General features: G+C 40.3%; 3 protein-coding genes across 4 annotated transcripts in view; 2 read left to right on the top strand and 1 right to left on the bottom strand.

The window, feature by feature from the left end:
• wbp2nl (WBP2 N-terminal like) overlaps window positions 1–3,772 on the top strand; it is a 3,869-nt gene extending 97 nt beyond the window's left edge. Inside the window, exons 1-9 of one of the 2 annotated variants that reach the window (XR_014629877.1) lie at window positions 1–137; window positions 713–821; window positions 2,094–2,232; window positions 2,319–2,411; window positions 2,543–2,683; window positions 2,871–2,951; window positions 3,037–3,122; window positions 3,270–3,373; window positions 3,446–3,772. The exon at window positions 1–137 is cut by the window's left edge and continues 82 nt beyond it. Coding sequence is in view for 1 of the 2 variants with exons in the window: in XM_084430916.1 (XP_084287042.1) it covers window positions 79–137; window positions 713–821; window positions 2,094–2,232; window positions 2,319–2,411; window positions 2,543–2,683; window positions 2,871–2,951; window positions 3,037–3,122; window positions 3,270–3,323 (762 nt within the window). In the remaining variant the exon portion in view is untranslated. Of the gene's footprint in view, window positions 138–712; window positions 822–2,093; window positions 2,233–2,318; window positions 2,412–2,542; window positions 2,684–2,870; window positions 2,952–3,036; window positions 3,123–3,269 lie in introns of both variants that reach the window. The other variant, XM_084430916.1, reaches the window with a different exon arrangement.
• Window positions 1–26,983, top strand: part of LOC311301705 (uncharacterized protein) — a 571,741-nt gene that overhangs the window by 101,918 nt on the left and 442,840 nt on the right. The gene's annotated exons all lie outside the window — the stretch shown is intronic.
• Window positions 1–26,983, bottom strand: part of LOC311301551 (uncharacterized protein) — a 161,713-nt gene that overhangs the window by 24,732 nt on the left and 109,998 nt on the right. The window lies entirely within an intron of this gene.

Below are 26,983 nucleotides of genomic sequence, written 5' to 3'. Positions count from 1 at the left end.
TAATAACACACTCCTTTATTAAATACCATCGCGCTGAAGTTAACATCTGTGTTAGTTGAGTCCTGATCGGTGGAGAACATGACGCTGAACCAGAACCATCACCCGAACGGAGGAGTGCTGATCCAGGCCGGAGAGAGGTACAAAACACACAACAACAACACATAATCACACACACATCATACCCGCTGATATAAGCCGGAGAGAGGTACAAAACACACAACAACAACAACATCACAATTACACACACACATCATACCCGCTGATATAACACACACATCATTCATACCCGCTGATATAACACACACATCATTCATACCCGCTGATATAACACACACATACCCGCTGATATAACACACGCGCAGAATTCATCTTGTATGTTGTTTATGTATTGTGTTGTTTATATTTTGACCGAATCTGATTCACATCATATCATAATCTTTATTAGTTTGACAAATAACAATGTGTTTAATCAGATCTATAATGGCATGAATCCTTTATTCATCATATATGATTTAGTGAGTTGACTAGTACACAGATGGTGTGTGATTTAAGGTCATCATCATCATCATCATCTTCATCATTAGGCAGTGTGGTGATTTCTGCAGGAACTGTAGTAACAGTGTTTGTTCATATCTGTTGAGAAACTGCGGCCATTCTGTGCCCTTGAGTTCCCATCATGACCTCACTTCCTGTTTTCATCCTGGTCTTTCAGCATCTTACGAGAATGTAAGAACGTCGAACTGTCCTTCAGTGACATCACACCCAAGAACGACCTGTTCAAGGGCACCAAGAAGGGCTCTGTCTTCCTCACACAGTACAGGGTAACTATAACCCACCCAAACACATCTTAACTAACCCATAACTGACCCAGTAGAGTTTAAAGTTACCCATAACCCACCCAAACACGTCTTAACTAACCCATAACTGACCCAGTAGAGTTTAAAGTAACCCATAACCCACGCAAACACATCTTAACTAACCCATAACTGACCCAGTAGAGTTTAAAGTAACCCATAACCCACCCAAACACATCTTAACTAACCCATAACTGACCCAGTAGAGTTTAAAGTAACCCATAACCCACCCCAATACATCTTAACTAACCTATAACTGACCCAGTAGAGTTTAAAGTAACCCATAACCCATGCAAACACATCTTAACTAACCCATAACAGACCCAGTAGAGTTTAAAGTTACCCATAACCCATGCAAACACATCTTAACTAACCCATAACTGACCCAGTAGAGTTTAAAGTAACCCATAACCCATGCAAACACATCTTAACTAACCCATAACTGACCCAATACAGTTTAAAGTTACCCATAACCCACCCAAACACATCTTAACTAACCCATAACTGACCCAATACAGTTTAAAGTAACCCATAACCCACCCAAACACATCTTAACTAACCCATAACAGACCCAGTAGAGTTTAAAGTAACCCATAACCCACCCCAACACATCTTAACTAACCCATAACTGACCCAGTAGAGTTTAAAGTAACCCATAACCCACCCCAACACATCTTAACTAACCCTTAACTAACCCATAACAGACCCAGTAGAGTTTAAAGTAACCCATAACCCACCCAAACACATCTTAACTAACCCATAACAGACCCAGTAGAGTTTAAAGTAACCCATAACCCACCCCAACACATCTTAACTAACCCATAACTGACCCAGTAGAGTTTAAAGTAACCCATAACCCACCCAAACACGTCTTAACTAACCCATAACTGACCCGATAGAGTTTAAAGTTACCCATAACCCACCCAAACACGTCTTAACTAACCCATAACTGACCCAGTAGAGTTTAAAGTAACCCATAACCCACGCAAACACATCTTAACTAACCCATAACTGACCCAGTAGAGTTTAAAGTAACCCATAACCCACTCAAACACATCTTAACTAACCCAAAACTGACCCAGTAGAGCTTAAAGTAACCCATAACCCACCCAAACACATCTTAACTAACCCATAACTGACCCGATAGAGCTTAAAGTAACCCATAACACAAACACAGGTTAATCAGACGTGTGTGTGTGTGTGTGTGTGTGTGTGTGTGTGTGTGTGTGTGTGTCTCAGATGGTGTTTGTGAGCAGTGTGATGAAGGACAAGTTCTGCTCCTTCATGTTCCCGTATTACCTGATGAAGAACTGCAGCATTGAACAGCCAGTGTTCGCCGCCAACTACATCCAGGGTCTGATCAAGGCCGAGGCGGGAGGTAGAGTGCTTTACCCAGCATGCACCTGCACTGAGTGTGTGTGTTGTTGCTGTGTTCACGTGTGTGTGTGTGTGTGTCTCTTTCAGGTGGCTGGGAAGGCCAGGCCAACTTTAAGGTGTGTTTCCCCAGCGGAGGGGCCATCGAGCTGGGACAGCAGCTCTTCAAACTGGCCACCAACGGTGGGACTCATTCATCCATGCTGAAACACAAACACACATGTTATAGTAGTTAACATGTTGAGTTTTACAAACACACACATATATGTCCATATATTTATAAATGAATGTGTGTGTGTGCGTGTGCTGCTCAGCGTCTCGAGCTCCTCCGGCTCAGAACGGATCGGCCGCAGGTATGAACGGATACGCCAGTCCAGCCATGCCTCAGCCGTACCCGTATCCCAGCATGCCTCAGGCTGCGTACAGCCCCTACCCATACCCCACAACTGCTGCAGGTACCACACTCACTCACACACTCACTCACTCACTCACTCACTCACTCACTCACTCACTCACTCACACACACACACTCACACACACACACACACACACACACACTCACACTCACAGACACTCTCACACACACACACACACACTCAGCTGATGAGCGCTTCAGTACTGATGAACTGTGTTGTTGAACAGGTGTGTATCCCAGTGCTCCCATGTACATGGCTCCGCCTCCTCCGTATCCCGGACCCCCACAGGACTGGTGTCCTGCTCCAGGTACATACACACACACACACACACACACACACACAGTATATCGGGTCTTTAGTCACATGATCTGATCTCTGTCTGTCGTTCACAGTCGCTCCAGGAAATGCCAAAGCAGCAGAAGCGGCCAGTAGTGCATTTTACAATCCCAGCAACCCTCACAGCGTCTACATGCCCATGGTGAGATACACACACACACACACACACACACACACACACACACACACACACACACACACACACACACACACACACACACTTACACTTCTACTGGTGAATCAGTGAACGTGAGTCATTTCAAACAATTCCTCATGTGTTGTTCTTCAGGATCAGCCGCCTCCGTATTATCCTCCTGAGAATCCCGACAAGAAGAACATGTGAACAGACCGGATCACGGACTGGATCAAGAACCGAATCACGGACTGGATCACAGACTGGATCAAGAACCGAATCACGGACTGGATCACAGACTGGATCAAGAACCGGATCACGGACTGGATCACGGACTGGATCCCAGCGACTCTTTTCTTCTGATTCTGTGATAAAGCAGCAGTTTTCATAGATACACTCTCACTTTAATATTTAACCAGCGAGAGTGAAATTAACACCTGTATTTCTTCCTGCTCAGTTTCTAATCCTGATGACTGTGTGTGTGTGTGTGTGTGTGTGTGTGTGTGTGTGTGTGTTTCTCTGGATGATTCTGTAAATTCCTTTTGATAATGTAATTAAAATACTCACAGGTCGTAACAGTAGAGTAGGTGACAGCTGAAGTTGGTGTGTGTGTGTGTGTGTGTGTGTGATGTAGACGGAGGAATAAAACCTGTATATTCTCTCGGTGTTCGAGTGTTTCTGTTCAGACACACACACACTTGCAGATCATGTGTCACTTTACAGCTCTTCACACACTATAAATGACACAAGCGATGGTGTCAGTCAGTGAAACTCCAGCGACAGGTGAGCGCTGATGTCATCAGTGTGGTCTTCATCATCATCCTCATCATCAAAAGTGGACAGTAACAGAGCACATGTGCTGGAGTGTGTGGTGTTTACTGAAACACCCGTGGACTCTTCGTCTGGTCTTTATTCCCCAGCCCAACAGCGCCCCCTCATGGCCAGACACAGTACTGAGGGCTCACACCATGGAGAACACTGTTTTCTAGTTTCATTACATGATTATCCCACAAGTACTGCACTAAAGTACACTTTTAGAGTATCTGTACTTTACTTGAGTATTACTTTTTTCTGGAAACTTTTTACTTTAACTTCACTACATTTGAAGACATGATTTTGGCTGCAGGGGTTCATTTTGGTTGGAAATGAAAGTCGTGTTGACGTCGGGTTTTATCATCATCTTCATCATCTTCATCATCAGCACTTATCAAAAAATACGGGAAGGCCGGAACCTCGCTGTCTCGTTCCCTACTCTGGGAACCTAAGGCAGCTACTTTGTTTTTCCCTCCAAAACAAACGAGCCATTGCTCCGATCTACGCCTAGGCCATAGTAAGACTTTGACAAAGCCCATACGAGAAGGGCTAATAGAAAGAGCCTGCAGATCCCCTACTCTCTCTAGAGAGGAGAGCGCCAGTAAAAGGACCTTTTTAAGTGATAAGAGCTTTTCTGACACGGCCCTTCCAGAACAATCGCCAAATCCCAAGAGGGAATTCGGGAAAAACGAGACCCCATGGTCCGCAGGTCCGGTCTGAGGGCCGACTAACGGACTGACCAGGGCGGAGAACCACATCTGAGGGGACCAAAACTCACTACAAACACGTTATTCTGATATGCTAAAATGCTATGCTATTAAAGCTATGCTGTTATAATTAGTTGTGATCGATAGTTAGTCGAAATATGACACAAAGAGTTTACTTTCACCAAGCCTCGTAGTGGGAATGGTGACTATAAACATTCTTTGAACTGCATATACTGGACAGACGGCAATCTCATTAAATGTCAGACGTGTGTGGGGGGAAACGGGATTTATTAGGAATCTAAAGGCTCTATTGAGAATTTATTGGGACACATTCAGCACTAGTCAATATATATATATATATATATAGCGCTTCTTAAAATACAGAGCCATAGACGACACAGCCTCATTTCTTAAGAACACTGATCAGCTTTCACAGCTCTCCATATTGGTCATTACTGTTTGTATGTTATATGGATGTGACGTGGGAAAAGCCTAAAGTGCAGAGGTGAAACAGAAGATCATGAACAGAAACAGAGGATTCCTATGAGACATTCACACTGGACTCGAATACTGTGTTCACTTTAGTGTTGACTTGGCAGCTCTGTTTCCAGTGTTCACAGAAAAGTGGATTCAAATCTGAAATGAAAGGCACATTTATTGAGAGGTGTTTTTCTACAACAGCAGTGCTGCCTTTGGCTGGAATAAACCTTTTAAAAAAATCACACCATGTAAACGAGCTGATCCGATTACTTTGAGTGTGTCTTTCTGCGCGTGCCTGGTTTTGACATCCCGGGCCGGAAATGTGTCGTCAGAAAACATAATGGCGGCGGCGAAAACAAACTGGAGTGCGACGGAGACAAACGTATTGATTAGTATTTTAAAAGAACAGAACATAATTGAACGACTGGATGGTAGAAAGTATAGAAATTCTGACCTCTTCAAAACCGTGCACGACAAACTGAAAGAAGATGGTGTGGACCATTCGGTTGAACAAATTAGAAACAGGTGGAAAACGTTAAAGTCGGCGTACTACAAAGCATGGGCGAGGCTAGCCCCTTTTTAGGGGTGCTTCAGCACCCCTAAAAAGGAGCTCAGCACCCCTAAAACTTGGAGTAAGAAATGTTGTTATTCTAAAAAAAAGAAAATCGTCTTTAACAAGGTTAAATAATGTCCAAAACATACTCCGTAGTTTGGATGAAAATGAAAACATCCCCGCTTAGCAAATGGTGTCATCCTCTTCTCTTCTACTTCTCTGTACCTGCACCGCTCAGCACAACCGTCATCCAGCGCGAAACACACGCAGAGTGAAAACCATAGGCGTCACTAGGCCCTTTTTAAACTTTTGTGAAACATTTGTGATTAAGTGTAGGCTACACAAATTCGTGTTCGCAGAAGCTGCTGTGCGCGAATTTTAGCAGCACGATTGACGCTTCAGTTTACGGTCAAGTGCGAGTTAAGAAGATGTAAGTAGCTAAACTAAACATTATATTTGACAGTTTTTTAGGTCATAAATGTTAAACGAATGACAAAAATAATTAGAAAACTAATAAACTTTTGAGGAGAGAGCAGGTTTTAATTCTATTTCTTATCCTTTTTTGGCCTTCAAACGTCTTGAAATGCACATATCAGAGAAATAAAAATGTTTAACCCCATAACAACCTCAAATTTATGACCTCTTTGATTATAAAGCCCTGTCTACGGCCATATATTAGGCCTAGCCCTAGATCAATAATGAATGTGTTGTGAATGAATTTAATAAACTTAGTTACCTAGCTTTCCTGGTAGCTTTGTCTGAGAAAATGTTTCATAAATCAGTTGACCCAATGTTTACTTTCTTCACTTACAGACAAAAATGAAAAGCCTATATCAGTCAAAGCTCAGCTTTAGGAGGGGAAAAGACAAAGCAAGAGAAAAACAAAGAGAAAAAGAGTGTGATGCTGATGAGGGGAGAAAAAAACAGCTGCCCGCACATGGTTTTAAAGCTATTGTTATCCAATTTTTTTGGCCTTCAAAACATCTTAAAATGCACATATGTAGATCAGAGAAATCAAAATTTTCTCGGGGGAACATGCCCCCGAACCCCCCTAAATACCTCACATTCGGTCCCTCAGTGATTATAAAACGGTGCCACATGCATTGCATGTTGGATGAATAATGAAACTAGTTAATAATGAGCATTAGACCATAAACTAACTTTTTTTTTTTTCAAATCATACCCTCATTGGGGGCTGAGCCCCCCTAAAATGAAAATCCTAGAATCGCCCCTGCTACAAAGCCAAACTGCACGACAAACAGGAGTGGAGTGGATCCTACGAACTTCCCCTTCTATGACCAAATGGACGAAGTCATGGGTGGGCGACCACTATCCAACGTGGGAGGAAACGGAGTGGATGTTGGCTTTCAAGAAGCCCCTGGTGTGGAGACCTCAGATGAGGCTAATGTTAGCGTTTCTGGTAAGTTTTCCTTAACGTCACTACATGGCCCCTTTACTAGTCAGGAACATAATTAAGTCAGTTAACCAAAATTATCAATACAGCGATGTACAAGTTTTGAATTACAAGTGAAAGTATTCCAGGAAATGCTACTTTACTAAAACTTCATAATTATAAAAGTACTAAAAGTAGTTTGATCGGACTAACTTGCTTGCTTAAAAGCTACCCTTCACCAAAATTAACTATGGTTTTATTACATTAAACCATGTTATTTTTGCATATTTTGATTATCATTTGTATAACCACGCAAATACCATGGTTAAACTATGGTTCTTGTAGCAAAACCACTGTTAATTCGTTGATACCATGGTTTTACATGTTTTTTTTTTTTTGTTTTTTTTAAAAGTAAACCCATGGTTAATTTCAGAAAAGTGTGAAGAATTGAAGCATATTTTGTTTGTAATGCTACAATTGTCCAGACAGCTACTGTTATTTAAAGTATTTTCTTTTAATCCCCATCACATGTAGATGATGAGCACAGCATCACAGAGGCGAGAGAGGATGATCCCACACAAGATGCATGTGAAGGGAGTTCACATGCCAGTGATTCGACCGTGCAGAGCACTGCCAAAAAAAGTAAGTTGCATTCACATTAGCCGACAGAAATTCTTTAATGCTTAATTTTATATAAACATTAATACATGATCCTTTACAGTCCCCACACTACCTTTGAAATATACCACATAATGAATAAACATGTATGTACATTGTATGTCAAAAATATGGTGTTTGCAATGCAGCAACTGTGTTTTAACTCAAATTAAAATCAGCTTCCGGGTATGAGAGAGCACTGAGGACTTGGTCAGTTGATCAGCAGGCCTTCCTACAAGATTTGCAGTCATCCCAGAACAGATGGGTAGAGCAACAACAACAACAGAACAGAACAGAGAGCATGAAGAGAGTTTTTTTTTTCCGTTTTATTGAGGAAAATACACGCACTACAGAACGTCTAATTGGCCAGCTTTTCGATGGGTTGAGGGGAATTCTCCATGATTCTTCACAGGCAGCTCCACATCGGCACCCTTATCACCCACACACAGTCCCAACATCCATACACACAGTCCCAGCATCCATACCCACATTCTCAGCCATATCAACATCCCCATCCCGACCTAGATTAGGATAGCAAATGAATAAAAGTACAAAAGTTGACCTCAGAAATATTGTTAAAATTGATTGTTCTACGAAAAACCCTTGTTCAATGACCAACAGATTAGAACTGCTTACACAGAAACACACACAACCTCAAACATACATCAATTCATACATGCACAGACACCCTCTACCTCAAGCATACATGTACACACACTCTTAAACAAAACAAAATCACACATGCACAGCACACATACACTACCTGAAGCATATACACAAGCCACTGTTCCTAGCACTAAATATTGCACTTTTGCCAAAAGTTGTTTTATATATTTTATTTTTTTACAGCACTTCACAGCATTGTCACTTTTATTTATTATTTTGTATGAAAGACTTCTGATGTAAGATTCAGAAATATTTTGAATGTAGGTAAACACGTTATTGCACTATAATGCACTGTCACTTGGTGCTTTTCATATTTTTCTGTATGAAAGATTTCTGATTTAAGAACATTAAATACTTTTGAATTTCATTAAACATGTTCATACATATTTTGAGCCGTGTGTTTCATTTAGATGTTAAAGTAGGTGTCCTGTACGAAGGGGAAAGTGATTAGCCATATATATCTGGTTAGAGCGTCCCATGCTGTGTTGCCAGTAGCAGTTTCCTGCCTGTGCATTTGCAGACTTGGCTGAGGGTAATTTACTGTGGAGTCACGAAGTTCCTCCACCCAGTGGCTGTTGCAGAAATCTGCTTCTTTTTGGCAAAAATTGTGCAAGGCACAGCAGGTAGCGATCATAGTTGGTGCAAACTTGAAGTGGAAGTCACTCCTCTTAAGAAGTACCCTCCATCTTGACTTGAGGATACCAAAAGCCATTTCAACACCTACCCGGACAGAGCTAAGGTACACATTGAATGACTGCTGTGCTGGGGTCAGATTTGGTGAGTTGATATAGCCTTTCATGAGCCAGTCCAGGAGGGGGTAGGCAGGGTCACCAATAATTTGAGGCCTGACTTCTTCTCCCTCAATGTTCTTGACAGACTGAAAGAGAGGACCAGAAAAGGGTAAATTATTTTCAGTTGTGATTGTGTGTAGGCTCAATATTTGTCTTTGGTTTTTTCGTACTATAAAGTCCCATGAGAATGACAGTTAAGGTAATGTTGGCAATGACCCCACAGATCTGTTGTATTATTAACCCCTGTCAGCATTTTGTCATATACATCTCCTCAAGGTGTTTGTTCTGCTAAACACAAATAGTCCATGAGCCAGGGCCCCAAATTTGGTCCATCGGTATTATCTGGGGGGACAAAGTCTCATAGTGATTTTTGGCAAGGTATACACCCCTAGTACTAGAAAAATCCCGATAGCAGTGCAGGGGTGGTAGCGAAATCACTTTTTTCAGCTCATGAAGTTACTAACCCCCTAAAATAAATTCCATTTTTGAAATCTGGTATATATCTGGTTTAGGCTCATGCTAGGGATATTGTCAATATTCTATAATATGGTGCTTGGTATCGTTGGAAAGGGGACCTTTTAGGCTTTCATTTAAGCCCAGTACTGAATCTGTCTAACAAACACAGAGGTCACATGACTTCTTTAAACCAGAAATAACACACATTTTTTCACAATTTCCGCCTAAACTGTATACTTTCTTCTGTGGCATGAAATAACACCAGGGACACAAAACTCAACAACTTCAATACTCAAGGCACTCTGATGACTCAGAAAATGTATAATATACCCATACTATTTATTTGTGAGAGCCTTAAATTAGACTTGTGCAGCCAGCAAGTACTCTTAGGCATGAAATATGTTCAGTAGTTCAAAAAGGGGCCTCTGTTTGGCTGATTTAACATCAGAAGGAGTCTATAAGTTTATATAGTTTAAAACCTTTTGAGGACCCATTGACAAAAAATAAGTTCAATAGGTCAGATTTGGACTTTTATATGGCCTATGAAGCATCAGAAGGAATCTATAAATATGTATAAAAAGTTCAAGATTGAGGACTCTTTGGCCATTAATATGTTCAGTAGGTCAATTCTGGCTCTCTGGCTGATGAAACATCAGGAGTCAATGAGCATGTATAGAAAGTTCAAGTTCATAGACTCGTTGGCCAGAAATGTTCAACAGTCAGTATGGACAATTGTCTGGCCGATGTATTATCTGAAAGAGTCTATAAGTATGAATAGAAAGTTCAAGATCAAGGACTCTTCAGTCAGATATATTTTCAATATGTCAAATCTGAACTACTGTATGGCTGAAGAAACAGCCTAAGGAGTCAATGAGCATGTATAGAATGTTCAAGATCGAGGACTCTTTTACTAGAAATATGTTCAGGAGGTCAATTATTGACTATTGTCTGCTTGATGAAACATCGGAAGGAGTCAATGAGCATGTATAGAAAGTTCAAGTTCAGAGACTTGTTGGCCAGAAATGTGTTCAATAGTCAATATCTACAATTGTCTGGCCGATGTACTATCTGAAAGTAGCCTGGGTTTCCCAATGCTGCCTTGCGCGCAGCACGATTTTATTCACGCTGCTAGGCAGCCTGGACACCATGGACCAGATTTTCCCCTCAAAAAGGGAACCAATCACAGAACGGGGAGGGAGCAGCAAGACGATGACGACGTCTATGCGACTGTCACCTGAAATAACGCTAACCTCTCGGATAAATTCAGTGTTTTTTTTCAATAAAAACATGTCTGGAGAGTGTTAAATATGTACCTTCTACCCTCATGTTTGTCTTGCACGGCCATCGTGTACACATAAATCTTTGACCCATCGTCTTCTTCCTCATCGAATTTCTGTCGCTCTACATACGTCATCTAGTATAATTGAAATGATTGGCTATGAGCTACGTACAGGCGCACTTGATAGACATTCGTAGCGCCCAATAAACGGCTCTGGGCATTCGTAAACCAAGACTCAAATACGAGAAAATGAACATGTGGTTCCCAGACCACGTCTCAATAAGACGAGGTCTGAGGTTAGCCAGGCTAATCTGAAAGAGTCTATAAGTATGAATAGAAAGTTCAAGATCGAGGACTCAGAAATATGTTCATTATGTCAAATCAGAACTACTGCATGGCTGATGAAACACCAGAAAGAGTATATATGAGTATGTTTAAAAAGTTCAAGATCGAGGACTCTTTTGCCAAAAATATGTTCAGTAGGTCAAATATGGACTGCTGTCTGGCTGATAAAACATCAGAAGTCAACAATTATGAATAGAAAGTTCAAGTTCAAAGACTCTTCGGGTAGAAACATGTTCAACATGTCAAATCTAGACTTCTGTATGGCTGAAGAAACATCAGAATAAGTAAATGATTATGTAAATGCAAGAAGTGCATAACCTCAGTGCACAACATTAGATCGTTTGTGCAATGCAATGCAACATGTTATCTCTTTAATGAACATGGGAAGGAGTTAGCTCTGGTGTGCAATGCAATGCAATTGCAAGAAGTGCATAACCTCAGTGCACAACGTTAGATTGTTTGTGCAATGCAATGCAACCTGTTATCTCTTTAATGAACATGGGAAGGAGTTAGCTCTAGTGTGCAATGTGGTGGTGCACACTGAATTTTTTTCTTAACCCAAGATACATATTTCTAGCCAAAGAGTCCTCGATCTTTGGCTTTCTATACATACTCATAGACTCCTTCTCATGCTTCATAAGCCATGTAGATATCCATATCTGACGTTTTGAACTTATTTCTGGTCAAAGGGTCCTCAAAAGTTTTTAAATGATATAAAGTTATAGACTCTTTCTGATGATAAATCAGCTATTCAGAGGTCCCCTTTTGACCTACTGAACATATTTCTGGCCAAAGAGCCCTAAAAGAATTACACTGTACATTCAGGTTGATATATTCGGATGTTATATCATCCTGACAAAAGTCCATATTTTACATACTGAATTTTTTTCTGGCCAAGGAGTACTTGAAACTAAATACTCGTTGACTCTTTCTGATGTTATGTCAGCCATACAAAAATCCATATTGGACCCAAATATGCTCATGCACGGAATGTTGATGGATTTTGACAGTTTGACAAGGTTTTGTCAGTTTTGTGAAAAGATTGTTGGTTCAGTTGCTCTGCTCATCTCTCTATTTTTACAGCGATTGATTCCTGCCGGTTCCATAATGAGACTGGCGCGGCCAGAGACATTTTGGGCACTGCGGCATATTAAATATATTATAAATAGTTTTTCCGCGTGAGAAATACAATGTGTGGCGAGAGGGCGTGACAAAAGACCGAAATGAGTGACTGTCACGTGACACTTGAGAGCCCTGACTGCACTGTAGCAGTTACTGTTACACTGTTTAACCTGCAAGCTAGCTAGCCTGCTAAAAACATCAAGCTTACATTAGCTACTGCTACTATTCCCCACCAATTCACAAGCACAAGAGAAAAAGTATTTTGTACTTACATTTAATACCCCTGGAATGGAAGATGATTGAAGATGGCATAGTTGGTAGTGTTGTTATAACCAGTCAACTGAACCAACAGTTCTACCAGAAAGACTCGGGAGAGTTATTTCAATAAACCATACATTTATTGACAGCTCAGCAAGCTGATAATCTACAAAGTCATTTGGCGTAGGCCCCGTCCGTAGTGCATAGTCCGAGAGTATCGGATCTGCAATTCCTGCCTAAAGATGAAGGCAGGGGCGCAGCCGACCCCCTCCTGGGAGGTATGGACGGGACCATCCTGGTGGTGGTGGGGAGGATGGGGGTAATCGTCGCTTCAGTATCTGCGAACTCAAACATGTGTAAGTACCGTGCTTTTATACAATAAGCATAATAATATGATTGGATAGAAGTGAAGCAATAAGTGACGTAATAATTGAGTCTTCCCAGCAGAATGCTAAAGCTTTCATTTCCACGCAGCGCGCCGTCCGTGGTCTGTGCGTTAATGTTCAGACTATGTGGCTTATGAAGCATCAGAAGGAGTATAAGAGTATGTGTAGAAAGCCCAAGATCGAGGACTCTCTGGCCAGAAATATGTTTCTTGGGTCCAATATGGACTATTGGAGGCCAAAAGTCCATATGGACCGTGCATGAGCTACTTTCTGACATTCTAACTGAAAGTGGGTGAATATCAAAATACATGATAGAAACATTTTGTTAAACCACTTACAAGTGTTATGTTGACAACACTATTGAAACAATTACTTTTTATTACAACTGTACATGAATAAATAGGCCATTTGGCCCTGGACTAATAGGGTATTCTATTTGTCCATTCTATTGGCTCTATTCTATTTTGAAGACTTGTGCTGGCTACACAAGTCTCATTTAAGGCTCTCACAAATAAATAGTATGGGTATACATTTTCATCAGAGTCATCAGAGTGCCTTGAGTATTGAAGTTGTTGAGTTTTGTGTCTGTGGTGTTCTTTCATGCCACAGGGATAAAAGAAAGCATAGAGTTTAGGTGGAAAATTGTGAAAAAATGTGTGTTATTTCTGGTTTAAAGAAGTCATGTGGCCTCTGTGTTTGTCAGACAGATTCAGTACTGGGCTTAAATGAAAGCCTAAAAGGTCCCCTTTCCAACGATACCAAGCACCATATTATAGAATATTGACAATATCTCTAGCATGAGCCTAAACCAGATATATACCAGATTTCAAAAACGGAATTTATTTTAGGGGGTTAGTAACTTCATGAGCTCAAAAAAGTGATTTCGCTACCACCCCTGCAGTGCTATCGGGATTTTTCTAGTACTAGGGGTGTATACCTTGCCAAAAAACAATGATAGCATTTGCAATGATAGCAAAAAAAAAAAGCTGTTAGAAAATCGAAGCCCGCTAATTTTTCCAACCAACAAAGCCTAATTGTATACACTGCCATTGTAATTTGCAATATAGTATGTTATCTCTGATATATTACATTGACATACGGGTTATAGTGTGATTTATTTATTTTTTGTCCTTAAGGTCCCAAGTGTAACTATTTTGTGTACCAGTATAGTGCATAAATACATTTCTGAAAGAAAATAAATTTTAAATTAGAAAGGTAAAATGTTAAAAATCCATCAGAAATAGACATCTGCCAATGTGTGTAGCTGGCAATACAGGCAAAATGATAAATGTCCCTATTGACACACAAGAGTTAACTGAAACATTATTTACTGAGATGTATTAGCCAACTGTATACCTTTGGCAGCAGGTGAGCCCTTTGAAAGAGGTCAGACATGCGCAGAACGCTTGCGTCATGTGCACTTCCAGGCATTTTGCAGCTGATGCTCCTAAAACTAGAGGCCAATATCACAGGGTTAGACTATGAAATAAACGTTGAACCTTACATGACTTGTAATCATAATGACTGGTAATAACGTGATATTGAATAATAAATGTATTGGCAATGACATAAGATGATGATTAAATACTCTTACTGTTTAAGTAGTTTAAATGTCTTACCAGCATTTGTCATCCACTACAGCCTGTAGAACATAACAAGGCCAGCCCTTTCTGTTGACGAAATCTTTGTATCCATCAGACGGAGGGAGAATCGGGATGTGTGTGCCGTCGATAAGACCCATTACTTGCGGGACAGAATGCACCTCTTCAAAACTCCGGGCGATTTCGGAAGCCTCCACCTCATCTGGCATCCGTATAAAATCTCTTATCGGCCCATGCACCATTCCCTTACAAAAAATATATACAAACTTTTGTACAGTGCTCTTGTCAACACCGAATTGATTTGCCACGACACGGTATTCTGCACAGCTGGCGAGTTTGTATAAAACAATAGCGACGCGCATTATTAGGGGAATGGGATTCCTGATGGCAGGGCCGCGGGAAGTGGGGGTGCTGGAGCACCCCCTGTTTTCACAGAATTGTAAATGCAACGCATATGTTTGTTCATTAAAATTTATCAATTTTTAGCATTTAGTCATTTATTTGTAATAAACACTTTAAGTGGGCTATTTAAAAATTGTTATTTATATGTTAAATTATCTTTTTAAAACATAAGCGCAGAGTGTTATGTAATATTGTGTGTGTGTGTCGAAAGAATTTGTCCGCAGCTGCAAAAAACAAAAAAAACAACAAAAAAAAAAAACAGTCAAAACCCCACTGTCAGTGTTTTGTAAGGAACAGGCAAATATGTAAAATATAGCAGGAGACATTTTAATTGTTTACTAATAAAACTGTTATTTTTTATGTCAGTGTCGGCTAGACAGATGAAGTTGACGACTCGCGATCTTCGCAGCGCCAGAGAGAAATGCACATTTCATACGAATTACATAAGCAGCGCAGTCTGTTTTCTTTCGGTTTGAATTGTTTTGCTTAAAAGTAGACATTTCAAGCTATCTATATGTCTTCGGTCTGTGAGGCAATAGGCTACCTTACAGGCCTACGCCGAGTTTCGGTTCATCTATGAGACGAGCTCCAGGTTCGCCAGTGCCTCCGTGTCCTGATTATCTATTTTCTAATAGCCTATATTATTCTTATTTATTAAATCCAGATAATTGGTTGATGAAACGTCGATTAAAATTAAGATACAATTAATACAAATTAATTACATTTAAAGACAGGCTTTGTGCTTTCAGTTTGAGGTCTCTGTGAAAGTTTTAAAACATTCTTTTAGTGCCGCTTTAGAGTGCTCACGTCCGTAGCGGAGAACTGTCTGTAACACTTTTTGTGAAATAAATTTTAAAAAAAAATGCGACTTAGTCCAGTGCGAATTAGGCTATGTATGTTTTTTTCTTCCTCGTGGCTCATTTTTTGACTGATATGCGACTCCATAGCGACGTATAAAATAGGCTACGGTAAGTTATTTATTCTTTTTGTGCAAAAGTCCCATCCTTTAAGGATTCATTTATGTCCCGTTGACCGGTCCATTGCATTACGAATAAAAGCAGAATCAATAAAGTCAAAAATGTGATGTGCAGTCAGGTGGTTTGAGTGTGTGCACGAGTTTTATAGTCTTGACTGTTTCTTATTCAAAAGTGGTGACGAGTGTCATTCGCGTGTGGTCGCGCGCGCTTCAGTGAAGGCAGCGCATTAATCTAGACGCACACCTTCCAGCCGATCAGAATCTGTGTCATTAGATCCACTCATCCGTCGGAGAGCGAGCTTGTTGACACTTTGAAAGCCGTTATTCACCTGTTATTCACCTGTTATTCACCTGTTATTCACCTGTTATTCACCTGTTATTCACCTGTCTTCGTGCTGCGAAAAGGTAAGGATAACTCAAAGTAATGTATATTATTGTTTTCATTCATTAGTGGCCCTACTAGGCGATCTTCCTTGTTTTGTTCCAAGTCAATTGGTTTTTCGCCCTCTGCTGGATGCTTCTGGTTCAGATGACTTTGAAGTTTTGATGGTTTTAAGTAGGGGTGTAACGATTCATCAACTACATCGATGTATCGATTTATATTCTTAATGATCCAACTACATCGATCTGTGCTCGGCAAGTTATATCGATCTAGACATATATCGATCTAACATCGTTTTAAAAGGTAATGAATCGATTGTATCGATACTATGAAATAACGCATTGGATTTCAGCACGTCAGACTTTATAAGGATGTTTTTTTCTTAGCACTTTTAATGATAAAGGCGTTAAACGTTACTCGATTCAGTCTGCCTATCTGTGACGTGATCGCCATGCGTGACGCGCCAGCAGCAGCGCAAAGACATCAAGCAGCGCAAAGTCTCTCACCTCAGAAAAACTGACTTTCCTGTCCTCTCAGCCGCTGTACTGCAGTAGCGCGCACTCTTCAATTGCACGCGCAAATGCGGCGGCGCGTGCTGCAGGCTTATATCGTTTCACTAGCCTATATAAAGCACAAAATAAACTACAAGCATGCAACGTCGTTACGTTTTAAATTAGAAAAAAACGTGTTGTCCAGATTCAGTATCTGCGGTCAGATGATGTTGTCAGGCTATATGTTCATGTCATTATTCTATCATTATTTACGAAATAAAGTCTCTCACCTCAGAAAAACGAAATCTCATGTCCTGTCATCGTTATACTGTGCTCGTAGCGTGCACCATTTAATTGCACGCGCATAATTAATTGATACCTGATTCCCTTTCAAGAATTTTTGGCTAAAAAGTCACTGAATCGATTTCAAGTCAGTGAATCGTTTCGGATCGTATCGTTCTAAATAAACCAATATCGTCCTTGAATCGTATGGACAACCACGAATCGTGATAAGAATTGAATCGTTGTTAAAACGAATCGTTACACCCCTAGTTTTAAGCATTCGTTGGAGAGTATCTCGAAGCAGAGAACGCATTTTGGGCACTCGTGTCCATTCTTGTGTGTGACGCAGGTAAATCCATACTTAAAGATGCTCTAAGTGATGCGACGCGTTTTTTAGGCCAAAACATTTTTTGTCACATACAGCAAACATCTCCTCACTATCCGCTAGCTGCCTGTCCCCTGAACACACTGTAAAAAAACGCAGTCTCTCTAGACACCACAGGCTCCACAAACGGCAACAAAAACAAACTGGGCTCACCCGCACCACGAAACATAATAAACAGTGTTCCAGCCAATAACCGACAAGAAAAATTTGAGGGTGGGGTTTGGGGGGTTAGTGCGCGTGCACATGAAGGGGGTGTGGAGGAGAGAGAGGCATGAAGAGGGAAGTTTGAATTATGGCCGAAACACAACCAAAGAGACGACGTTCCGATGAACAAATTGCAAAGAAGAGGGACAAGGATAAGGAACGCGCGAAGTCCCGAATTTACATCGGAAAAACCCTCGAAAGGTGGCGAGAACTCCGCCGGCAGAAGGGCTTCCAATCCGACATTCAGTTCCTCTGTTTTTGCAGAACAGGTAAATCCATTTTTCTTTCTAAACTGACGTTCATGTTCGCCAAACCAACACAAGGATGTAATTAGCTAGATCTATGCAGTCAGCGTTAACTTTGGTGAATACAACATATATGTTTCTAGCAGCGATCAATCTCTATTGTAAATGATCAAGCAAATTCACAGTAGGGCGACAATGTGTGTGAACGATTGTTTTCATCCACTGTTTGACGTGTTTGAATGTTCATTTATAGGCTATTGACAACTTTGTCTAAATTTGTTTACGCCGTTGTTTATGCTCACTGGGAAACGCGAAGCTAACGTTATCTTGCTATTATTGTGTCCTTGTATCTTGTATGGGAGCTATAGTTATAACCTCAGGTTTTTAAGATAATGTTTCTCTTTTTCTGCATTCTGTTCTGCAATATATAAAAGCATTTATCTAACTTGGCGACATTACACATTGAATGAAGTATCAGTAAAACTTAACTTTGTTTGTAGTTACTATTTTGACTTTCCTTTATGCTGGAAGGGAGGGGAGGAGGGAGGGTCGAGCTAGCTTCCATTTTGTTTGACAACAATTCGAATGTCAACAAGAAGTTACGTCTCCCGGGATCGCTTAGATCACCTTTAATGTATGCTGCCTCATACCTACGAGTCTTACTCGGCCAGGAGTTCGTTTTCTGATTTTTTTTATCTGAGGTTTCAATTGCTGGCTCGTCAGGTTTTTTTCCTTTTTAAAAATCTATCCATTTTGATAGAGGTTTGACAGAGTTAGCCAGCTAACTAAATAAATAGCTGAATAGCTGAGCACTGGCGGTTGTTACCAAGGCTACACTGACAGATTACGTGTACCAGCCAATCAGAAAGATTAGCATTAAAAGTTTAATGTTCAGATATCGACAAATTATTAGAATGCTATTTTATAACAATACTCATAATAATATAAATATTTGTATATATTTTTTTATATTTGTAAAATATTTATATACAAATGGTTTTTTTTTTGCATTTAAAAATGAAATTTGAGACTCTTTCTCTCTCTAACTACTGGATGTATGTAAGAAATGACTTCCCCATCCTAGCTGAGAGTGCTCTGAAATGCCTTCTTCCTTTTGCAACCACTTATTTGTGTGAGTCTGGTTTTTCAACTTTAAAAGTACTTAAAACAAAACACTGCACTGACAGACATAAAGCCCAGGCTTGACAAACTATGTAAAAGCCACCAGGGCAGGCCCATCCGTCCCATTAATATTCTCTCTCTCTCTCTCTCTCTCTCTCTCTCTCTCTCTCAGTGTTGAATGTTGCAACCAGGCCAAGCACTCCCACTGATTCACACACACACACACACACACACACACACACACACACACACACACACACACACACACACACACACACACACACACACACACACACATGCACTCTCTCTCTCTCACACACACACTCACCCTCTCTTTAAGATCTTTCTTTTTCCATTCACTGACTGACACACACAGATACAATGTTGAATGTTGAAATTACTGTTCCAGATTTTAAGATATTGAAATTACCATATATGAAGATCTGACATACAAATGTTATTATTACAACACTTATAAATGCCAATGGATGTTCACCCAGATGTTTTATTTATTTATTTACATTTGCCGTAGTAGGTATTGTCGATGGGTTCAATAACACATCATGCAAAAGGGGGGCCTTGGCCAGAACCTAGTGGTATTATGGGGGCTTTGTCATGATAAAGTTTGGGAACCCCTGGCCTAGTCCACAAGACAAAATACAAACACAAAATACAAGACAAATTACATAAGCTTGATTTTTATTACTGTGTGTCATTACCTGAATGATCCACAACTGTTTTGTTTAAATCATGCTATATCTAAAATAGATGATCAGTTCACATGCTGCTTGAACTAAGGCGCTATACAGTAAAGCGCCACAAAATGGTATTTATTGTTTGAATTTCACAAAAATTACAAAATTTTAAAGCGGAGACTTTATTTTATATCAAAAGGAACCTGCTCTGTCTTGTCTGTTGGCGCATTGTCAGTATCCTCTATGCTCCGCAATAAATTTTTCACTGTGTGAGAGCATGATGTGTGGAGTGAGAGCAGAATGGCTTGTCAGACGTAGCAACAGTAAGAGGGTCTAAGAGTCTATGTGGAAGGTCAATTTTAAATCATTGAAATCTTTGTGGACTCGGCCGGACTCGACTCGGACTCGGATGTGCATATATATATCCCAGCACCGGTGGGGAAGAGCCACAATGTTAGGCACGAGGTGGTTGGGGATAAATATAGATCATGGGGCCAGGCCCCCGAGAGATCTATCTTGATCGTGGGGATTCCAATTTAAGCCGAATTCCTGAAATAGGTAACCGGGAGGTAGAAGTACATAGCTTTCCGGGGGCTAACTTGGCACAAGCCTACAGCCTCATTGAGCACAAGACCCCGGTGTCCCGGATGATCAGGCAGGTAGTGCTGGCGTTCAGCTTGAATGACCGGAGCCAGAGTAGCCTGGTCGCTTTGAGGAAGTGTGTGGAGTGGCTTCATGAGGCGGCAGTTGGGACATTTCCCAACGCGGTGATTTATATCCCGCTGATTAATTTTGAGTCCACCCTGCCAGAACAGCAGGTTAAAAGTGTGCATTCCCCTCCTACCTGCTGACCGGTTCAAAGTGGAGGCAGACAAGATCCATTGGACCCCAGCAACGGCCCGAGCGATGCTACAGCATTGGCTGGGCCATTTAAACTGTTAAAGGGGCCTTCCCATCAGGGTCCTGACTTTGATGTAAATAAAATGGGTTCTGTCATAAACTTGTCTGAGTGTTTTCATTTCACACCGGCACAGGTTAGGTTACTGGATAGGGGTTTATCGTTTATCCCTTCTCATTTAGTGAAAAAGGTTGACAGAAGCCCGTTGCTAGCAGATCTGCTTGTTTCATGACAAAATCAAAAGGGCGGTGTATTTCGGTCCGAGTACTGATATTGACGTCCAAAGCCGACCGCTTTGCGAGAGATCGGGGTGGGTACCACAGCCCCGGAAATTGCCCGGGGAAGTATGGGATTTCTTTGAGAGGAACTTGGAAGGGGTCCAGGTAGTCTTATCCGGAGCACAGGCCCCGAGACCTAACTTACCCCCGGAGGAAGTGGAAGCATTAGAGGAATTAGCTCGCAGACGGGATGTTGTGATTAAACCTGCAGATAAGGGAAGTGCGGTGGTAATTATGGATGGGCACGTTATGTGCAGGAGGGACTGGGACAATTAACAGATGAGTCCTTTTATTCCAAGTAGTCGGCCCCCATCTTTATGGAGTCGGTACCCCGCATTGAAAGAGTAGTGAATACCTTACTGAGGACAGGTTTCATTTGTAAGCGACAAGCGAATTATTTGTTGGGGGAAGTGAGGCCTAGGCCCAGGCGGTTTTATTTACTTCCTAAGGTTCATAATCCTCTGGATAAATGGCCTAACCCCTTCATGCCTCCCGGTCGTCCGATCGTCTCGGACTGTGGAAGTGAGAGTCACAGGGTGGCAGAGTTTATTGACTTTTATTTGAATCCCTTATCTACTAAGCATTTTAGTTACATTAGGAATACCTATTACTTCTTGGAAAAGGTCAAAAGTCTGAGAGTGCCACCTGATGCATTCTTGTTCTCGTTGGATGTGGAGAGTCTTAATACTAACATTGAGACTCCCCTAGGATTAAAGGCAGTGCGAGATTTTTTTGCCAGGTTCCCCGATGCTTCTCGACCGGAGGAGGCGGTTTTGGAACTTTTAGAGTTAAGTTTGACTCGTAATGATTTCGAGTTCGAGGGGGACTTATACAGTGAGGAAAATAAGTATTTGAACACCCTGCTATTTTGCAAGTTCTCCCACTTAGAAATCATGGAGGGGTCTGAAATTGTCATCGTAGGTGCATGTCCACTGTGAGAGACATAATCTAAAAAAAAAATTCAGAAATCACAATGTATGATTTTTTAACTATTTATTTGTATGATACAGCTGCAAATAAGTATTTCAACACCTGAGAAAATCAATGTTAATATTTGGTACAGTAGCCTTTGTTTGCAATTACAGAGGTCAAACGTTTCCTGTAGTTTTTCACCAGGTTTGCACACACTGCAGGGGGGATTTTGGCCCACTCCTCCACACAGATCTTCTCTAGATCAGTCAGGTTTCTGGGCTGTCGCTGAGAAACACGGAGTTTGAGCTCCCTCCAAAGATTCTCTATTGGGTTTAGGTCTGGAGACTGGCTAGGCCACGCCAGAACCTTGATATGCTTCTTACAGAGCCACTCCTTGGTTATCCTGGCTGTGTGCTTCGGGTTATTGTCATGTTGGAAGACCCAGCCTCGACCCATCTTCAATGCTCTAACTGAGGGAAGGAGGTTGTTCCCCAAAATCTCGCAATACATGGCCCCGGTCATCCTCTCCTTAATACAGTGCAGTCGCCCTGTCCCATGTGCAGAAAAACACCCCCAAAGCATGATGCTACCACCCCCATGCTTCACAGTAGGGATGGTGTTCTTGGGATGGTACTCTTCATTCTTCTTCCTCCAAACACGTTTAGTGGAATTATGACCAAAAAGTTCTATTTTGGTCTCATCTGACCACATGACTTTCTCCCATGACTCCTCTGGATCATCCAAATGGTCATTGGCAAACTTAAGACGGGCCTTGACATGTGCTGGTTTAAGCAAGGGAACCTTCCGTGCCATGCATGATTTCAAACCATGACGTCTTAGTGTATTACCAACAGTAACCTTGGAAACGGTGGTCCCAGCTCTTTTCAGGTCATTGACCAGCTCCTCCCGTGTAGTTCTGGGCTGATTTCTCACCTTTCTTAGGATCATTGAGACCCCACGAGGTGAGATCTTGCATGGAGCCCCAGTCCGAGGGAGATTGACAGTCATGTTTAGCCTCTTCCATTTTCTAATGATTGCTCCAACAGTGGACCTTTTTTCACCAAGCTGCTTGGCAATTTCCCCGTAGCCCTTTCCAGCCTTGTGGAGGTGTACAATTTTGTCTCTAGTGTCTTTGGACAGCTCTTTGGTCTTGGCCATGTTAGTAGTTGGATTCTTACTGATTGTATGGGGTGGACAGGTGTCTTTATGCAGCTAACGACCTCAAACAGGTGCATCTAATTTAGGATAATAAATGGAGTGGAGGTGGACATTTTAAAGGCAGACTAACAGGTCTTTGAGGGTCAGAATTCTAGCTGATAGACAGGTGTTCAAATACTTATTTGCAGCTGTATCATACAAATAAATAGTTAAAAAATCATATATTGTGATTTCTGGATTTTTTTTTTTAGATTATGTCTCTCACAGTGGACATGCACCTACGATGACCATTTCAGACCCCGCCATGATTTCCAAGTGGGAGAACTTGCAAAATAGCAGGGTGTTCAAATACTTATTTTCCTCACTGTATCTACAGATTAAGGGGACAGCTATGGGAAAAAGGTTTGCACCAGCTTATGCAGATATATACATGGCCCAATGGGAGGAAACTGTCTTTCCTAAATGTGAGAAGGTCCCTTTATCCTACTTTCGGTTTCTGGACGATGTCTGGGGAGTGTGGGATGGCAGTCGACAGGAGTTCGAAACCTTGTGTAGAAGCTGCTACTGTAGTTCGGCTTGATTTTCTTCTCAGAGTTTGATGTTGAAGTAATCATGAAGACCTTGATTAGCAATTATACAGTTTATTGTATTAAAACACTTTTGGATGTCATACTGTAGAAACATTATTATAATGAATTATATGAAATTAATAACACACATGACAATTTAGAAGAGATCAGCTGATCAAAGCACTACACGATGATTATATCGTTATAACACACAGTTCCAGCAGCCAGAGAAAAACTAACATTAAAACATCAAGAGTCAAACTGGACAACGTAAGCAAACACTGATCACCATAATGATGACATCAAACCAAACTATTAATTTCAATAAATCATCAACATCTAAACCTCTGTTAATCTCAATAATAACTTTTCCACACATATGACAGAAATAAAGTAAATTTGGTTAGTAATAAGTGAAGCTGGTAATGCTGTTTGTGTAGTTGTTTGATGAAGTTGGAGCCTGACATCAATTTTTTAGGCCGGCTACACACTGGCTCACTGCCATTAACAGACTGTCTGACGCGGCGCTGCTGCTGCTAGGTGACGATATAGCAAAGACAACGTCAGCAGTTTTGCAGCAAAATATTCCATTCTGTATTGACAGGTGCAGTATTTGAAAATCGATAATTATTATTTTCTTTTAAATTACATATATATATCTGCATTTATGTCAAAACCTAGAGACTTTCAAACATCAAAATATAATTTATTAATATGTATTCCTGTCAAAATGACAAATAAACTTCTTTTCCTATTCTATTTTGCCTGGAAAACGCTTGCAACACACTTGCGTGTCGTGTGAAAAATAGATGTTGGTTCAGTGTTTCTATTTCATATAAGAATGCGGATGTTGGTTCAGTGTTTCTATTTCATATAATATATTCTGAGTGTGACTCACATTGTGATCATATGCAGAGATCACTGGATGTTAATGAACATTAATAAAACAATGAACAATCCTCTGTAAGTTTTTGCTATTGTAAATATTGCTGCAGATTGGCTCTAAACTCATCAGTATTTTATTCTAATATTGTGGGCATCTCTATTTCCTCTGGGTGCTTCGAGTCCTTCCTCCCTGCAAAATAAAAGCATTGACTGACCTCTCGTATGTGTTTTTATCATGATTGCAGATTGTTCCAGATCAGATGAGTGTGAATCATCAGATTGTGTGCGGCTCAAAACTCACCAGCTCTTCTTGCACAGATGATCTGAAGAAGAATCACAGTAGGAGCAGCAAACACTGCCATCTCAACAATAATCACAATCACTGCAGGAAACATGAGAGGAAGAAGAGAAACTGTACATGACTGAAGTCAAGGGTATTCAACTATCAACAGTTATTGATGAAGCATTTACAGACTGACTGATAGTTTAATGTTATAAAGCTGTCAGTATAAATGAACGTGTCGTACCTCTGTATAATGATCCAGCAGTCACACTGACTTCAGTTTCTGATGCTGTATCAGCTGGATCTGTGGATCACGTCTGTTAGTTCAGTTCAACACATAATGCCACATATACACAACATCATCATCACATAATACTTGAGCTTCACATCACAGAAATGATGAATATGTGCACGAGTCTGTCATCTATTATCTTCTTACTTCACTCTCAATCTGTCAGGAGGAGAATGACTATCGCCATTCACCAAAAATAAATCTATTTATACAGTGATCATGTGATCATGAACCTTGTGTAGGAGCTGCTGCTGTAGTTCGGCTTGATTTCTTCTCAGAGTTTGAGCTTCTGACTGGAATCAGTGTTGGTGAAGCGACTGGAGCTGCAGAAGATGAATGTTGTATTACTGTGTTACTGTATAATTCATTCCTGGTTTATATGAGAGTGAAACACAGTTGAGTTTCTGCAAATAAACCTTCAGCTTGAATGAAGGACTTAAGCCTTATATATATATATAGTTTGCAGAAACATTGAAATGTGGAATATCTATTTATTGATGGCATCTAAAATATACAACGTTTCCTGTATGAAAACATTCAAATGCACAAATACTGAGGAATCCTTCGAGGTTGATGTGTGTGACAGTGATCATGTGATCCTGAACCGTGTGTAGGAGCTGCTGCTGTAGTTCGTTCATACACACCTGGAATCAGTGCTGTTGCTGTAGTTGATGTTACAACTGTTAAAAAACAAGATGGAAATATGATTACACAATGTCAAGGCATTTATTTTACAAACTGCTATACCCTTATGAAAAAAAAAAGCATACTTCAAGTTCATTTTATGAAGTATACTTGAGTAATGTTCAAGTATATTTTTAAGTATACTTTATGTAGTATGTATGCTAATGTCAATATGTACTAGTAGTAAACTTGTAAGTACTATTTTAATACCGCTTGGGACTAAATTGGCCCACTTGAAGTATATAAAAGTATATGTTTAAGTGTACTATAAGTGTAACAGTAGTAAACTTTAAGTGTACAACTAGTTCATAATTATGTTTCTCATTTGTACTGCAAATGAACTTATGAGTATACTAGTAGTTTACTATTTTAATACTTGTAGTAACTTTGAGGTATACTCTCAGTAAACTACTAGTTTAGTAGTTTTATACTACAAGTTTTCTTTAAGTGAACTTAACATTATACTTAAAGTTTACTATTTATATACAATTTTTGCACTTGCAGTAGGCCTATACTACTATGTTCATTCATTCATTCATTCAGTACTTTTATTTCAAGCAAATAGTGACAAAAAAAAAAAAACATAATAATAAGAATAAGAATAATAATAGTAAGAATAATACTAAAATTAGTAAGAACTACTATGTTCAAATGTTATTTTTTATAACTACTTTAATTTTAAAAACCTTTTATTAGCTTCATGCATCCTTTTTTATCAACACTTGAATGTCTGTAAGTTTCATAAAGAAAGGCAACATTTTAAACAAAATAGTTGAGAAAATCACATTTTTGTCAAAGACTACGCCTTGATCAGATTCAGAACGATGATCAAACAAAGATGGAGTAAATCGAGTCGGACACCCCCACAGCTTCAGTCGTTTTCTCTTCATGGGTTACGCTTCATTTGGAAACATTAAGCAGTTTTGATTTACAAGCTGTTTAATGTTTGATGATTACATTATTTTACATTTGAGTGAGCATTGATCACTTGTTTCAGCTTCTTCTGCTGTTTTGATCCGGAGATTCTGCACTAGAAGATGTGTCATAGCGCCCCCTACCGTATACCAGTGAGAACATGAATAGCTGGAAAATTCAGTCAATGGTGGGAAAAGTTGAATTAAAGTAAATTTCTATGTGCACTACCAGTGGACTGGCCTACACAAAAATAAGATACGCAGAATTAGAAACATATCTGTTTTATATCAATATTTTAATCAATA

This window comes from Rutilus rutilus (assembly GCF_951802725.1).
Source record: "Rutilus rutilus genome assembly, chromosome: 1".
NCBI lineage: Eukaryota > Metazoa > Chordata > Actinopteri > Cypriniformes > Leuciscidae > Rutilus > Rutilus rutilus.
The sequence above is the reverse complement of the archived record's forward strand: the minus strand, read 5'-3'. Positions and strand labels throughout refer to the sequence as shown.